Here is a 17,138-nt window from a genome sequence, read left to right as displayed (position 1 = left end):
ATGTGAAAGGACATCTTGTTTGGGGGGCGCCTGGGTGGCTCAGGCATTTAAGGGTCCAACTCTTGATTTCGGCTTGGGCCATGATCTGATGGTTCGTGGGATCGAGCCCCACGTCAGGCTCTATGCTGACAGCGCTGGTGCCTGCTGGGGATTCTGTCTCTCTCCCCCTCTCTCTGCCCCTCCCCTACTTGCACTCTCTCTCTCTCTCTCTCCCTCTCTAAATAAATAAATAAACATTTTTAAAATGTTTAAAAAGGATGTCTTGTTTGTGGGGCAAGTATGAATAAAGTTGCCACCAACATTAATGCGCAGGTTTTTGTGTGGACAGTTTTCAATTCAGTTGCTGGGTCTTAGGGTAAGACGATGTAGTTTTATAAGAAACTGCCAAACTGCCTTCCAAAGTGGCTGTCCCATTTTGCCTTCCCACCAGCAACAAATAAGCTCTCCTTTTGCTCTGCATCCTTGCCAGCATTTGGTGGTGTCAGTTTTTTAGATTTCGTCATTCTGATAAGCTTGTGGTTGCATCACATTGTTGTTTTATTTTCTAATTCCCTAAAGACATAGGATGCTGAGCATCTCATCATACGCTTATTTGCCATCCATATACCTTCTTTGCTGAGGTGTACGGTTCTGGTCTTCGGCCCATTTTTTTTGAATTTGGAGAACTCTTTGAATATTTTGAATAAAAGCTTTCCATCAGATACATGTGCTACAATATTTTCTGTCTGTCTGTGATTTGTCTGTTCATACTCTTCATGCAATTTGATTTTTAACATAGAAAAGCTGTCTTTTTTTCATCTTCCAGAAACTGGGGTTTTTGCTCTTTTTGAGTTTTTATCAAGGGAATGAAGCCTGCCCGAGCCACTCTGAGTCACCTGTGCGATCCTGTGTGTAGAGTTCGCCGTTCTTGTTCTCCTTCAGTGAAGGTGGTGTTTCACAAACATGAGCTTCCTGTTGAAGATTTCAGCTGTAAGGGAGACTAGAGAAAGGGGCTCAGAAACACACGAAGGAACTACAGAGAGACAGGGTTTTCCATGAAGCAAAATAATGGCGGTTTTCTTCTTTCTGTGACTGAAACCATTAACTAGCAAGAATACATGTCTTCTTTTTTCAATACGAAGTTCTCCTCACATGGAGTTGTGGTTTGGGGACAGACAACCCTGAGACTTAAATTGTAGATTATCTTCCCTTTCTTTCTCCCAGAACTTCTCAGACTTCGCTGTGCATACAAATCACAGAGATAATGTTATAATGCAGATTCTGATTATACTGGCCTAAGGTATAAGCAAATGCCTGAATTTCTAGCAAGCGCCCAGGTGATGCTGTGCTGCTGGTCAGGGACCACGCTTTGAGTACTGTGGCTCAGGACAGCGTGATGATAGATGGGAGGAATATGATGAGTGGCCATCATGACCCCTGAGCTCCGTGTTACCTAATCTGCGTCCACGAGATGGGGCAGCTTTCCAAATGTATCATTTCCAGAATTATCACGGAGAGCTGAAATTAGTTCATTTCTGTTTCAAATATTATTTCACCTCCTTACCGCCACCAAAAGAAGTAAAAAAAAAAAAAAAAATTGTGCAATTAAAATTTTTAAGTAGAGAAACTACCTTTGAAAGTCTTCTCAGGGGAGATTTTTTTCTGCCAGAGTGTCTAGAGAGTCAGCTAATGGGCCAGACCCCAAGAGCAAGTCCACAGAAGAGGGAGGACGTACTACCACACAGTGTTACAGTATGAAGATGATGTAGACGCCATTCACAATCGTGAAATCTGTAAAGGAACTGGGTACACTGGGTGTTAATGACAGTAATGCAAGATGTTTCTGGCTTTTCTTTCTTCTGCCTTGTCAGTTAATGACCAGAGCTTTTTGTAACTAACCCTTCAAGTGTCCTCCTGCCTTTTGAACAAAAGAGAAATACCTAACAGACAATAGCAGGAACTGCTTTTCCGGAATCCTGTATAGTTTCTAATTTTCCTTAATGCCGGAGAAATTAAAAATGCCATTAGTTCTCAGAATAGCTACAACCATAATTACCTGGACATCACAGAACAGTTCTTCTCAAACTTCAATGCTGTCTGTCCTAGGAAGCTTGTTAAAACAAATTGTGATTCAAATCGGTCTTAGGTAAATCTTGATTCTTTGCATTTCTAACATGCCCCCAGATCATGCCAATGCCATACCGTGAGTGGTCACAGAAGACATTACTGCTTTCACCCTGAATGGTGTCAGGTTCTACACACACATTATCTTGTTATAATTAAAACTTTGATAGGACAAGATGTATTTAATGGGAATTAATTCATAATTTACGAGTTTAAAACCACTACGACTTTCAAGGGGGATATTTCCCTTATTATCAGTAATTGCTATTAATGATAATACTAATTGCTGCTACTGTCCTATGTTGGTCTCAGTCTCTGTTATTTCAGTCTTCTGAAGAGTTAGCATAGGAGAACAACTCTTCGGGGCTGAAGGCTCCTATGTAAGATAAGTCAACTCCCTTCATAATAATCCTGTAAATCATGCCTTTGAAAAAAATCATTTTTTGCCATTCTCATCTGAGAGTAATTTTTTTTTCTTACCCTCGTTTCCAATGACATGTAGTACAGGGATATAATAATAGAAAAGTAAATGTTATCTATAGGTCGCTCAGAAGCTCTCTATCAACTGACGGGAAGTGAAGACTCACACAGACCACCACCCAGAATATTACAGAGGAGAGAGAGGAGAGGTTAAGATGAAAGGGAGATCCCAAATGCTGATAGAGGAATTGGAGGATTCTAGTAAGAATTCGAGTGCGCTGAATCGCAAGCACTCTATGTGGCATTTAAGCAGGAAGCCGGGACTGAGATGCCGCGCGCCCGGAAGAGACGTACGTGAACACATACCTGATCCAATGTCAGGAATCTCTTAGATTCACCACCTAGCATGATATCGAAGCTCAAAGCCGCTTACTTCTTTTCCTAAGGGTCTCCTTTTCCCACACTTCCATTCCGCCTCAATCTTGGGGCTCTTTTCTGATCAGTCAAAACTTAGAGTGGAGCCAGATCTTAGACACACTTGCTTCATCCTATAGGTTTGCTCTTAGGTGACAGCAGAAGATCGTATGCCTCATAAAGGCAGAGAGTTATCCATCTGCTCGTGAAGGGAGGGAGAAACTGCAATCAGGGGTTTTAACGTGGACTTCCCACAAATGGTAGACAGTACAACTTGGGCTGCTGATACCAGGTGCAGAGGGAATTTTCACCAAAAGAGTCATCCTTATTGGAAGTTTTGTATGTGCAAATTGTGTTTCTTTCAGACACTGAGAGTTTTTCCTGCACTGCCCACTTTTAGCAGAACTGTAAAATTCTGGGAAACAGGGACTGAGGAGCAAACCCAGTATCCAGGAATGGAAGTTATTGTGCACAGAATAGATGCTTCTTATTTCCCTTAAGGAAAAAAAAAAAAAGCAGAAAACAAGATGCTACAAGTATAGCCCAAACCAAAGGTCGGGACACAGAGAGAGAATTATTGGTCATTTCCTCGTATTTTCTTTTTAATGTTTATTTATTTTTGAGAGAGAGAGAGAGACAGAGCGTGAGTGGGAGAGGGGCAGCGGGAGACGGACACATGGAATCCGAAGCAGGCTTCAGGCTCTGAGCTGTCAGCACAGAGCCCAGTGTGGGGCTCAAACTCACAAACCGCGAGATCATGCCTTGTGCTGAAGTCGGACACTTAACTGACTGAGCCACCCAGTAGCCCCATCCTTTGTGTTTTCATATTACCACCTTGTCCCTGGGTCTTATTTCCTTGGCAGGTGATTTTCCTGCTGCAGAGAATTCCTAGTTCATGACTTGATTCGTTGAATCCTCAATGGGAGACTTACCATATCAGAATCACTTGGGGACCTATTCCAAAATATATACCCACCCTGATCTCAAGATTCTGATTACTACTCCTCAGCCCAAATATGGGAGATCAGTATTGTTTAAAGCCTTTTTTTATATATAAAAAGGAGTATGTCAAATCTCTTGGCTGTACTGAAAGAAAGAAAATCAGGATTACTGCTTTAAGGAGCTATACAACTTCTCTTTTGGTCTCTATAGAAAAAAAAAAATTTTAAATATTATCTGGACCTGGAACCTTTCCTCAATGGACTTAAAATGCCCAGACTATAGAAGGGGCCAGGTTGAGTTATAGGAGATGAAATGGGGAAATGAGAGCCACAAGAACACATGCAATAAAAATGTTCAACCAGAGGGGCGCCTGGGTGGCTCAGTCGGTTAAGCGGCTGACTTCAGCTCAGGTCATGATCTCGCGGTCTGTGAGGGCTGTGAGTTCGAGCCCCGCGTCGGGCTCTGTGCTGACAGCTCAGAGCCTGGAGCCTGTTTCAAATTCTGTGTCTCCCTCTCTCTGACCCTCCCCTGTTCATGCTCTGTCTCTCTGTGTCTCAAAAATAAATAAATGTTAAAAAAAAAAAAATTTAAAAAAAAAAAAAATGTTCAACCAGAAAGTGCCTGAACAGTCCACTGTGACTACCATTCCTGATGGATTCTTTTAAGAATTAAGGTATCTTGGGAACACCTGCGTCCCTTAGTTGGTCCTGTGACCAACTCTTGATTTTGTCTCAGGTCATGATCTCACAGTTCGTGGGTTCGAGCCCTGCATTGGGCTCTGGGTGGACAACACCAGATCCTGCTTGGAATTCTGTCTGTCCCTGTCTCTCTCTGCCCCTCCCCTGTTCATTCTCTCTCTCTCTCTCCCTCTCTCTCTCTCTCAAAATAAATAAATAAACTTAAAAAAAAAGAATTAAGGTATTTTGGTGCATCAAAGTGATGCATTTTCTGGTGAATGCATTAGCCTGGATTAGTTCATCTCACTTAACACCTGCATTCACCAGCAGGGGGTTCTGAGGGAGCAGAACAAAAAGATATGCACGTTTTGATAATTAGGAAGAAGTGAACACACAGTGGCTTTGTGCAATGTTGTAAGGGGTGCTAAGCCAGGAAGGGCCTTCAGGAGGTGCTGGGGGGAGAGGAGAGACCCGCCATCTTCAAAGAAGACACAAACTGTGACTAGTTTATAGTTCTTGAATAGGACCTTCCTGATAAATCATAGGGTATTAAATTAATTGTACTTCATTAAGTGTTCTAATATAAGGTACAACATCAAATTAGTTTCAATATTTCATGATATTCTTTAAGAATATCATTTCCCCCAAAAACTTACATATGCTTTTGTATACAAAGAGATTTCATTGGTAAATGCAATGTTAAGTATAGTCTCCACAGAGGATTACCGATAGAAATGATACAAGGGAGCGGAAGATATAAGCAATGTAGAAAGTGAGAAAGGAGCGCACCTCGAGCCATCTCTCAGGGCATGGGGGCTCCCCTACGTTTGTCGCTCAGAGAACGCTACCATTGAATTGATCCATGAGTCATGCAAAAGGAGGAAAGTTGAACTTCCCCCACAGTTTCCTTAGAGCACCTTCATTGTCACAGCTGGTGGGGTCCAAGCCACCAAATCCTCCCTAGATGTTCAGCCTGAAGCCATGACAAAGAGCATGCCACCGTGTCTGCATTCACTACAAGATCACTGCCCGGGAGACAGTGGCTGGAGTAATGGCTAGACATTTGGAAGGGGCAAACATCGGAGCAATTACGTCATGCATTGTCCTCATCTTTGTCTGGAATACTCCGCCTTGAAGTATTATAAAATACATAGTATGAACTATGATGTTGTAGCTCAGAAGCAGTGTATTTTAAATGAGTGCAAAGGAAAAGGATTAGTGCTTTCCATTATTTACATTTATCTTCACCTAGAGCGCCCGGGTGGCTCAGTCATTAAGCATCTGTCTTTGGCTCAGGCCACGATCTCACGGTTTGTGAGTTCGAGCCCCATATCAGGTGAGCTCAAACTCTGCTTCAGGTAAGGATGATCCCCACCTCGGGTAAAACATGAGCCCTGTTTGGGGTGAGCCCCATTTCTCTCTCTCTCTCTCTCTCTGCCCCTCGTGGGATTCTCTCTCTCTCTCTCTCTGCCCTTTGCTCACTTGTGCTCTCTCTCTCTCTCTCAAAAAAAAAAAAAAAAAAAAAAGAAAAGTATCTTCACCTGTAACAAACCTCATATAACCCATTCTGTCCTAATAGGTAAAGTGGCCATGGGTTTTCTGAACTGATAATCCCTCCCCACACATATCAACACACGTATGTCCTTTTAAGTGACTTCTTTCTCTTTAAAAATACTGTTAAAATGTTTATGGTTCTTCAGGATTACATGTTGAGCTAAGATAATAAATATGTATAAATATGCAGATACTCTACCGAATCATTCCTGATCCCATTTGTATTTTCCAAGTTGTATAAGATAACCTTTGTGGCTTTCAAAAACATCTTCTCACACCCTAGGGGGCAAATTACCTCTATTTTCATTTCCTTTAGAGTTAGATCATTTTATAATTAAGAACTTATTGAAGCAGATTCTCCCCACGTGTAAGTTACTCCCTGGGGAGTAATTTATGCAAAGAGCACCTCTGACTTAATATCATATAAGCTTAACAACTATACAATGGATACCTGGTATTTTTAGTCAATTTTGTAATCATTGTAAAGAATCCACTGTGTGAAAGGTTATCGCTAAAAAAAAAAAAAAAAAAAGTACAAATTATGTATAGTGTCATTCATTTGTATTTTTTAAATAAGATTTTTAGTAAAGGAATAATAATGTGGCTTGTCATAATTCTCGTCCAATAGCATTAGAAATACCAGTTAGCAATGATTCTGACGCTGCTAAAAACTGACATTTTGTAGCTCTTCACTATTTGCAAGGCAGTTCTACATAAAATATCTCATTAAACCTCACAAATCTATGAAGTTTGTCAGCTAACTTTATAAACCAGGAAACAAAATAAGACTTTTATCTTACCTATGGACCCAATCATTATCAGGTTCGGGACAGGAATCCAGGAAAACAGAATAGAAATTACATCAGATCTCACATGTTTTCCCCATATCACAATCTTGAAAATCTTGAAAACAAATACTAGTTCATATAATCTGAAAGCTGAAAAAACAGAAGCAATAGAAATACTTAGTCTAATAAGTATTTTAGTTGACTTTGTCTCATCTCTTGATATTTTTATCATTGTCTCTTTAGCTGGCACTATTAGAATAATACAGAAATTTAAAATTGTATTCATGTTGTGTCTCTGTGGTAAGCAGGGAAAGGGTCACAGAACAAAATATCAGGAAAATTGGCTAATTTCTGGTTGCCATCTCCCAAATCAACTCAAAGGCATCATTAACCACTTGGATTCTGAGTTTTCTCATACGAAAAATAGGCCATAATGCTGAATTTTTTGCTTATAAAGATGATTTGAACATACCGTGAAATATTAAATTTCAAAAAAAAATTTAAGATGCTCTCCTCAAGCTAAGTATTATCTTTTTTAAAATGTAAAATAAGAAGACAATGAGGGTTATGTCTTGCATTTATCTGTTTTGTATATTCAAGGGTGAGAAACTGTAGAAAAGCATCCACATGGCAGATTGATGTACAAAGCATTTTGAGGCATATTTTGCATAATTATTTTAAATTGGGAACGGGAATAGCAGATCTTCCTGGTGTGTATAATTTTAACAACACTTAGAATACTACCAGAGACATAGGAATTACTACATTCTAAATAAAGTTTATCTCGTGGATTCATCCATAACCTCAATGCTGATGCCTTAAAATCATCTTTCCAGAGGGTTCTGTACACAGGTGCTTGCACATGCACACATGCAAACTGGAAATCCTGTCCCCCACCCCCACCATGTTCCATAAAGTGGTTGCCTTACCAACAATTCCATTTGTGTCAAACCAACTGTTGAACCTCATGAACTGTTGAACCTTCATAAGGGTGAAGCTAGAAGTCATCTTTGGAGTCTTCATCAGTTTCTACCTCTGTGTCCTTTCTTTCATTTATCTTCATAGAACTGTCCTTCTATTTGCTTCTCCCTCTCCCCTTATCCTGCCACTGACGTCTTCCACACTTCCATCTCCCGACACCGGGTTCAGAATAGCCTTTTAGTCTCCTGCCTGTTTCCAGTTAGCAAAGGTACCCAAACCACCACTTTGATCCTGTCGTCACCCCGTTCCTTCCCTTGAACCCTTGTGGCCAGTGGTATCAGGTAGAAATTCCTCTGCCTAACTCCCAGGAGCTCCATAATCTCTTATCCCTCCCTCTACCCCACCATATGGCCCACGTCTCCAGTGGAGCCGAAGTGTTTGTCTCAACGATCACGAGCCACAGTCATTCCAGAAGTCCTTCATTCCATTCTGCTTGCAGAAGCAGCCTTGTCCTTTCACTTCAGCCCAACAGTCTTCGGAATCAACCCTAATGTCTTCGTCTCCACGAAATTATTTTCTTCGTATTGAAGTCATAGGAGCCACATGTTCTATCATTTTCTCCTGGTTTTTCCATGCATTAATTTTGTTTTATGAATGAAATAATCTGTGTCACTAATATATCTTGTGTCAACAACTTCTATTATTTTAGCGGACGTATGGAGTGTGCTCAATAAATATTGTCACCACTGACATACTCGAAGTAAACATCCAGCCACGTTATTTATAAAATCACGCCCTTCCATTTCAGCTTTGCTTTGTTTACTTATTTAAAATACTGTTGAAATAAGGCAGCATGATAACACTCAGTGACTTGATGTTTGAAGTGCAAAATAAGAAAACCGAAGCCACTGGTTCAAGGGATTTTTTTAGTCTAATTAATAACCAGGTCAGGTTTATTTTTTGAATGTGTTTTTTTTTTTTTAATTTTTAAGTTTACTTGTCTATTTTGAGAGAGAGAGAGAGCAAGAGCATGTGCAAGTAGGGTGGGGGCAGAAAGAGAGAGAGAAGGAGAGAGACAGGATCCCAAGCAGGCTCCAGGCTCTGAGCTGTCAGTGCAGAGTCCGATGCGGGGCTCAAACTCACAAGCCGTGAGATCATGACCTGAGCTTAAATCAAAAGTCGGACACTTAACTGACTGAGCCACCCAGGCGCCCCAATAACCAGGTCAGGTTTAAAAAGGAGAAAGCAGGGGCACCTGGGTGGCTCAGTCGGCTGAACGTGCGACTCTTGGTTTCGGCTCAGGTCATGATCTCATGGTTTGTGAGTTCGAGCCCCACATCAGGCTCTGCACAGACAGCGCAGAGCCTGCTTGGGATTCTCTTTCTCCCTCTCTCTATCTCTTCTACTCCCCCTCAGCCTCTCACTCTCTCTCTTTCTCTCTCTCTCAACAATAAATAAAACAAACATTTATTTTATTTTATTTTTTTTTAAAGTTTATTTATTTTTGAGACAGAGAGAGACAGAGCATGAACGGGGGAGGGTCAGAGAGAGGGAGACACAGAATCTGAAACAGGCTCCGGGCTCTGAGCTGTCAGCACAGAGCCCGACGCGGGGCTCGAACCCACGGACTGCGAGATCATGACCTGAGCCGAAGTCGGCCGCTCAACCCACTGAGCCACCCAGGCGCCCCAAAACAAACATTTAAAATAAATAAATAAATAAATAAATAAATAAATAAATAAAAAGGAGAAAGCAGTGAAGTAAGAGTTTAGAAGACTTCCGGTCCCTGGTTATATTTTGTAGTTTTCGAAAAACAAAGCAAACCTTGGTAGATGGATAGATACCTTTTCACTGAGAAGAAGATTCAGGAAGGCAGGCCAATAGTGGTGGGTGAGCCCATGCCAGGGTCTTCCAACACTCAGGTCGTGCCAGGGGGAGGTGGGGAGGGAGCCAGGCAAGCAAAAGGAAGAAGCTCAAAATGTCTGTTTTCCCCTTGCAGCACAAATTGAAGTGATACCATGCAAAATTTGTGGCGATAAGTCCTCCGGGATCCACTACGGAGTCATCACGTGCGAAGGCTGCAAGGTAGGGGGACTTTGACAGGACACTGCCAACAGCGTCTGTGTTTGCCCCAGGCATCCGTGTATGTCACCGTGCGCGTGGCGACATCTTTTTAAAGAGGGCCTGCTAAAGGATTCTTGTGCTTGCTGCCGACACTCGGGAATTTCTGCTTGGTGTGTGGGTGGGTGGGCTTCCCGTTCTTGGCCTTTCAGCTTTTTGTGATCGTCTAACTGGTCAACCGCGACTGGAAAATGGATTGTTATTTAAGAGCTTGAATTATTCACATTTACAGAGATATAAATCCTGCCTCCTGCTCTCTTTTAACTGTACTGCCTTCAGTAAACTCAAGGGCATTTATTACTGTATGAAACAACCAAAGGTTAAAGATGGCAAGCCAACGGCCTATGTTTCCTTATCTGCTTACAAATGAAGTTCAAGGTAACAGTTGCAATATGCATATGTTCATCCTTTATTCTCACATTCCAGAAAAGAAGAGGTAGAGTTGTGGAATGTTAGAAGGATACCAGATAATCTCTGAAGTAATTAAAAATGATCTGCCCCAACCTCCTCATTTTCAATGAGATAATGAAGTATAAACAAGATTATGTCATTTGGCCAACATCACTGATCTAGTTAGTGAAAAAGTATGGCCAAAAACACAGGATTTTTCGTTCTTGGTCCAGCGTTCCCCTCCAAGGACATTGAACCAATCCTTCCAAAAACAAACTAATTCCTATGAGCAAGATGCTCTTAAAATACAAAGTTGAAAATAGCAGTTAACAGAGACTTAATCCGAAATAAGGGAAACTTGAAACTTCACAGTAAGTGTTTAAAATTCTTCCTTAGAAGGAAAAACAAGAGAGACTAAGTGTCAAGGGGGAAATAAGAAACAATTCCACACCTAATTTCAAAGGGCAACATGTCACGGAACAAAACGCAGTGTAATCTGGGAGTGAAAAGTGATATGTTGGCGAAGTTATTGATGAAAACAATCATATTTTTGACCAAAGATGCAAGCAGGGCCGGCGCCTGAGTGGCTCAGTCGGTTAAGCGTCTGACTTCAGCTCAGGTCATGATTACAGTTTGTGAGTTCGAGCCTCGCGTCGGACTCTGTGCTGACAGCTCAGAGCCTGGAGCCTGCTTCCGATTCTGTGTCTCCCTCTCTCTCTCTGCCCCTGCCCCACTTGTGTTCTCTCTGTAGCTCTAATAAATAATTAAAACTTTTAAAAATTTTTTAAAAAGATGCAAGCAGAAAGAATTTAATATCAGTAGACTGTGGGCACTGGCTGACTCAGTCCATAGAGCGTGCGTTGTGAGTTCAAGTCCCACATTGGATGTAGAGATTACTTAAAACATTTTTTTAATTAAAAAAAACAAATAAGTAGCCAGAAAGAGATGTAAGACGATCACGGATTCTAAGGACTAATCTTAATCCTCACAGAGTCAAACATACATGAGACAAAACATACCATAACTCTCCAGTAGTCATGCTATGAGAACACTTGACAAGGTCTTCATAATGGTCTCAAAAAGTATGAATTCTGAAATTGAAACTGAAGCAAAGAAAAGGAAAAGAATGAAACTAAAGTGGGAAGAGGACACAGAGAAGGGAGAATAGCGTGAATGTAACTCGCCCATCGACATCCTGACCTCAAAGGTGATTAGTGATAATCCATATTTGAACATCCTGAGATATTCCTTGTATTCCTCTGTTTGCTCTGCGGACCTATGATTAAGAACTGCATGTTATCCACCTTGATGCAAAGTTTTCAACTCATCAGAAGACACAATAAAGCAAAATTACTAATCAGCAATTTTTTACCCTCCTTAGAGTAAGCTATTACTACCTCGGGGAGGTAGGCAAATAGTTTTCTTCATAAATGCTAATAATTTCGGAATCCAAACCCTCCAGAGAAAGCATTTCCACTACTGTGTTGGTTTAGTAGGTATTTTTAAGGCCTCTGGTCTAGTTTATTAAGTACCCACCAAGTATATATATTTTTAGATCAGTGTCACAGTGGAGATCTGTGTCACTGTGAAAGCTCTATTTGGAAAATGCCCGATTTCAAAATATGAAGGTATGTTCCTGTTAAAAAGCAAAACATTTTACACAGAAGGTTTAACTAACCTTACAAATATATTCCATAGACCAACAGCTAAAACAAGTGTGTAGGGTATGGCCATCTTTTCTATTTAAAGCAGGAAACACAATCAAAGAAATTATGCTGCTATTTTGAAGCATACTCTGAAGTTTTAGTCAAAATGACATTTTACGCGGCACTACTTTTTTTTTTTTTTATTTCATGGAAAAACCCACATTTGTAAATATGCTGTGTTTTTCTCCAACTGGAAAACTCAAGAAATTCCGTTTAGAATAAGATGTCAGTGTCAGCGCATTCGGTATCAACCTCTGAATTTTCATAATACCGTTCTGAGTCAACATGAACAACCCATTTTAAATAACATCAGTTCAGCTTGCGCACTTAATTCAAATTCCTATTCATTCAATAACATTTGAAACAGAATCTCTTTTTCGTGCCAAAAACCTCATTTGCAATAATGAGCAACAGATAAGCAAGAAATGCCTCGTAATTAATGTCAAATTGGCCTTAAATTAGGCCTGTAGCTGTGACTTTAGAAGTCTTCTCTGTCAGCTCTTTTGCTAAGTGGCACTGGAGTATCCGAAGATAAAAAACCACCAATTCTTTCTTAAAATGTAAATTCCCAAGTCATCTTTTACCAAGACTGATGGGCCAAAGTTTCTCTTTCTGACACCTTTGCTGGCACAGATCTTCCTTGACTTACATGAGGTTATGTCCCTATAAACTCACTGTGAGCTGAACATATCTTAAGTCAAAAATGCATTTGATACACTCAACCCAGTGAACATCATAGCTTCGCCTAGCCCACCTTAAATGTGCTCAGAACACTTGCTTTAGCCTACAATTGGGCAAAATCGCCTAACACAAAGCCCCTCGTATAATAAAGCATGGAATGTCTTATGTAATTTATTGAATACTGTACTGAACATGAAAACCAGAATGGCTGTGAGCGCTATAGGTCGTTGACCCCCACAATCGCTGGGCTGACTGGAAGCTGTGGCCGCAACCCTGCCCAGCGTCACAAAAGAGCATCGTGTTGTCTCTCACTAGCCTGGGAAAAGATCCAGATTCAAAATTCGAAGTATGATTTCTACTGAATGTGTATTGCTTTCAGACCATCTGTAATGTCGAAAAATCGTAAATTGAACCATTGAAGTCAGGGACCGTTTGTATATGGAGTACGTCCTTTCAATCCCTGGCAGCTTGGATGGGATCTCTGTTTGAAAGGGCTCTGTGAATTCATTCACACCGGACAGTTGGATATCTCATCCTGCCACCACTGGTCCGTGGGGACCAAACTAGTCCTTGTTTTGAATGGCTTGGGGCTTACAACACAAAACCAGTTGGCATTTTTTTCTCTCTTGTCCCATTTCCGAGTTACCCATTTCCGAAGTTCTTCATAAGAGTGGCAAGCTCACAGGGCACCTGGGTGGCTCAGCCGGTTAAGCGTCTACTTTTGGTTTTGGCTCAGGTCATGATCTCGCAGTTTCTGGAGTTCAAGCCCTGAATCAGGCTCCGTGCTGGCAGTGCAGAGCCTGCTTGGGATTCTCTCTCTTCCTCTCTCTGCCCCTCACCCACTCACACCATCTCTGTCTTTCTCAAAATAAACAAACTTAAAAAAAAGAAAAGAGTGACAAGCTCTCTTTATAGTGACAGGCCATGTCATAGGAGAGCCCAAAACTAAAGGAAAATCGATGATCTTGATCCTCTTTAAACTTTTTGGGGTGTTTTGCATTAATGTTGGTTCTTAATATATTGTGTTAAAATATTACTTATCCTGATTGACAGGTTTTTTGGCAATCCTTAAATTTTGTGGCCAAGATGGGTGCCTGACTAGCCACACCCTAGTCCCAGCCCTGCTCTGTCCTCCTGCTGATAATCGAGGAAACCCAGATTTTCCTCTTTAGGGTTTTCTTTTCTTTTTTTTAACGTTTTCTTTAATTTTTTTAATGTTTATTTATTTTTCAGAAAGAGAGAGAGAGAGACAGAGCATGAGAGGGGGAGGGCAGAGAGGGAGGGAGACACAGAATCTGAAGCAGGATCCAGGCTCCGAACTGTCAACACAGAGCGTGACCTGGGGCTCGAACCCACAAACCGTGAGATCATGCCTTGAGCTAAAGTTGGATGCTTAACTGATTGAGCCACCCAGGAGCCCCCTGCCCCACCTTTAGGGTTTTCTGTAAGATAGCTAAGGCGCATAGTATCCAAAGAATTTTTTAATTAAAAAAATTTTTTTAATTTATTTTGAGAGAGAGAGAGAAAGCAGGAGTGGGGGAGGAGCAGAGAGTGAGGAGAGAGAGAGAGAATCCCAAGCAGGCCCTTCACCGTCAGTGCAGAGCCTGATGTGGGGCTCGAACTCACAAATCACGAGATCATGACCTGAGCCGAAGTCAGACACTCAACCAACTGAGCCACCTAGGCACCCCAAAGAAATTTTTTTAATAATTAACTCAGTTATGGATTTATTTAGAATGGTAACGTATGGTTCATGGCAGTTAACTGTGTACCAGAAAGAAACCTAACTTGCACGAAAACCTCCTACATCTCTATAGTCTATTTATTGCTTATTCTTATTGAACAGTTTATATACTATATTTGCTTTATTTAAAAATATGGTTAATTATAAGGCACATCACTGGTTTAAAAAAAACAACCTTGCAGATGCCTTCTGGGCATATTTAAAGTTTTTCAAATGGGTAAAATGCTTCTTAGAAACCGGGAAGATATTGGCACATGCTGAACCCACCCTCCTCAGTACGGATCTTGTGACCAGTGTCCCCCACAGCACTTGACATAAGCCTGTGTTATTTTCCCCCTCAAGTTTTGTCATATTTGGCTTAGCAGTGACACTGTCCTCTGCCATTCCTTTGATGCCCGGAACTCTGTCCTGTTTTTCTTTGCAAAGAACACAGCGCACAAATGTCTTTAGTAAACACTGATTAAATGAATGAATGAAAGATGCCTTCCTATCTCTGTAGATGGTACATATTTTCCCCCAAGCAAATCATCTGTAAGGTATCCAAGGAGAAGAATCAAAAAAAAAGTTGTTGTTTTTTTTTATTAAACTCCATTACATTCACGGTAGAAAATATAGCAAACGTGTATGTTAATGGTCTCAAACGTGTATGTTAATTATCTCCGTTTTCCTTCTTATAAATAATATCTCCCTCCCATTCTCTTTTCTTCTAGGGATTCTTCAGGAGGAGCCAGCAAAACAATGCCTCTTACTCCTGCCCAAGGCAGAGAAACTGTTTAATCGACAGAACCAACAGAAACCGTTGCCAACACTGCCGACTGCAGAAGTGTCTTGCCCTCGGGATGTCGAGAGATGGTAAGACATGCCTTCCAGGTTCTTAAAGGTTTTCACGTGGGGCGCTTGGGTGGCTCCGTTGGTTAAGCATCTGACCTCAGCTCCGGTTTTGGTCTTGTGGTTCATGAATTCAAGCTGCGCTGACAGCTCAGAGCCTGGAGCCTGCTTCAGATTCTGTGTCTCCCTCTCTCTTTGCCCCTCCCTTTCTGACATATTCTCCCCCCCACCGCACCCCCTCTCTCTCAAAAATAAATAAACATTGGTAAAAAAAAATTAAAGGCTTTCACATGGATGCTTTGCTGGAGTCTATTTAAGCCATTGGAAGGATTTTAGACAAAGGGAATTGGGGATAAAAAGAAAAGAAAACGATGTGCTGGTAGAACTTCTAAAAACTTCGCATTGCCCCATAAAATAGGAATACAGGAAAGACTTCGCTGGAGCTCATGGAGCAAGCTGTACTAATAAGGTTAGGTGAAAGCCACATTGGCCTAGGTTCAAAAGTTTGCATGTGCATGAGTGGTTCCTAGGATGTGAGATTTTTCAGAGCTAAAACCAAGGAACATGCCAGGCAAACCAGGACCATTTTGTCACTGGGTGAGTCTGACTAGTACATGAGTTGCTTGGTGTGTGGAGATATTAAGCAGCAGAACCTACTTCCATAGGAAGCCCAGAAGCCCTACTATTATTGGCCATGGGCTTTCTAAAGCATCATGAAAATTTCAAAAGCTATAACATAAGTCCAAGCCTTAAAAGGGCTGTGTAACTGGTGTCCTTCTCAGAATATGACCCAAATGGGTGAGCTGGGCCCCCCACTGATTTTCTTAGACTAATTAAAGAGACAAACACACACAAAGAATTTTATCTAGTGTTGCTTCCATTTTTAAGCACTCATCTAAACTAATTATCTCCCACCTTACCCCCACCCTCCCACCCCCAACACTGGCTACAGCACTCCTGTATCAGATTGTGAGCCACCCTGAGTCCTGAGGGCACTTCTGTCTTGTTCTCACTGTATCCTCAGGATCTGGTTAAAGGCAGGCACCTAAATGTTTGTTCAATGAACCATGGAATTCTCTTTTACCTAGAGCCTGAGACAGACAGTTCCCCTGGTACTTATTCTCTTTATGTGAATCATTGTAGATTCTCTACTCCTGGTCACATTCTTCTAATGAAGTTCAAGGTAGTGTGGAAGGAAGGAAGGAAGGAAGGAAGGAAGGAAGGAAGGAAGGAGAGATGGAGGGAGAAGACAGGGAGACTTCCAGATCTTAAAGAAATAGGGATAATTGGCATACACCATCTCTCGGTATATAGGGAGTTTTATGAGTTATTAAATCAAATGTGAGCCTTTTACTCATTTGGATAGAATCTGTTCTGCGTAAGTCTTGATATCTAAACCTAAAAACTGCTTACTTCTTAGCTTGCATTCTCCAAATACTTATATCATAAAAGTTTACCTTTTTTCTACTTCCCATCCCACCTAAACTTGTATTGCATAAAAGTATACCTATGAGGCAAATTGGATCCAGAAAATAAAAAGAATTTGACCTTGAGCCCTTCAGTGTAGAGGTAGCTTCTCAAACTACAGAGATATGTTTCCAAGCTTTTCTATTAACTACTTGACTTTGTGTTTATTTGCTTTTCTAGACTTGCTAGCCATGTAAATATACTCCTAGGATGTGTACTTTCACATAACTAAAGTGAAGAAAGTGGAAGGTGGGGATTTAGTGGTTTTAAGCACTTATTTAGTGCAATTCTACGGGAACTTTAGTTGATGATTTTGTACTTTGTTTCTGCTATATGGAGGCAGCATATTAATTGACAGTATATGAAAAACTCCACTAATTGT

General features: G+C 41.1%; 1 protein-coding gene across 3 annotated transcripts in view; it reads left to right on the top strand.

The window, feature by feature from the left end:
* RORB (RAR related orphan receptor B) overlaps nucleotides 1-17,138 on the top strand; it is a 390,566-nt gene that overhangs the window by 316,045 nt on the left and 57,383 nt on the right. For all 3 annotated transcript variants that reach the window (XM_058695687.1, XM_058695686.1, XM_058695685.1), the window contains 2 exons: nucleotides 9,819-9,904; nucleotides 15,172-15,313. In XM_058695687.1, the coding sequence (XP_058551670.1) occupies nucleotides 9,819-9,904; nucleotides 15,172-15,313 (228 nt within the window). The remainder of the gene's footprint in view (nucleotides 1-9,818; nucleotides 9,905-15,171; nucleotides 15,314-17,138) is intronic.

Source organism: Neofelis nebulosa, chromosome 12, assembly GCF_028018385.1.
Source record: "Neofelis nebulosa isolate mNeoNeb1 chromosome 12, mNeoNeb1.pri, whole genome shotgun sequence".
Classification (NCBI taxonomy): domain Eukaryota; kingdom Metazoa; phylum Chordata; class Mammalia; order Carnivora; family Felidae; genus Neofelis; species Neofelis nebulosa.
Note: the sequence above shows the minus strand (reverse complement) of the source record. Positions and strands in the feature narration are given on the sequence as shown.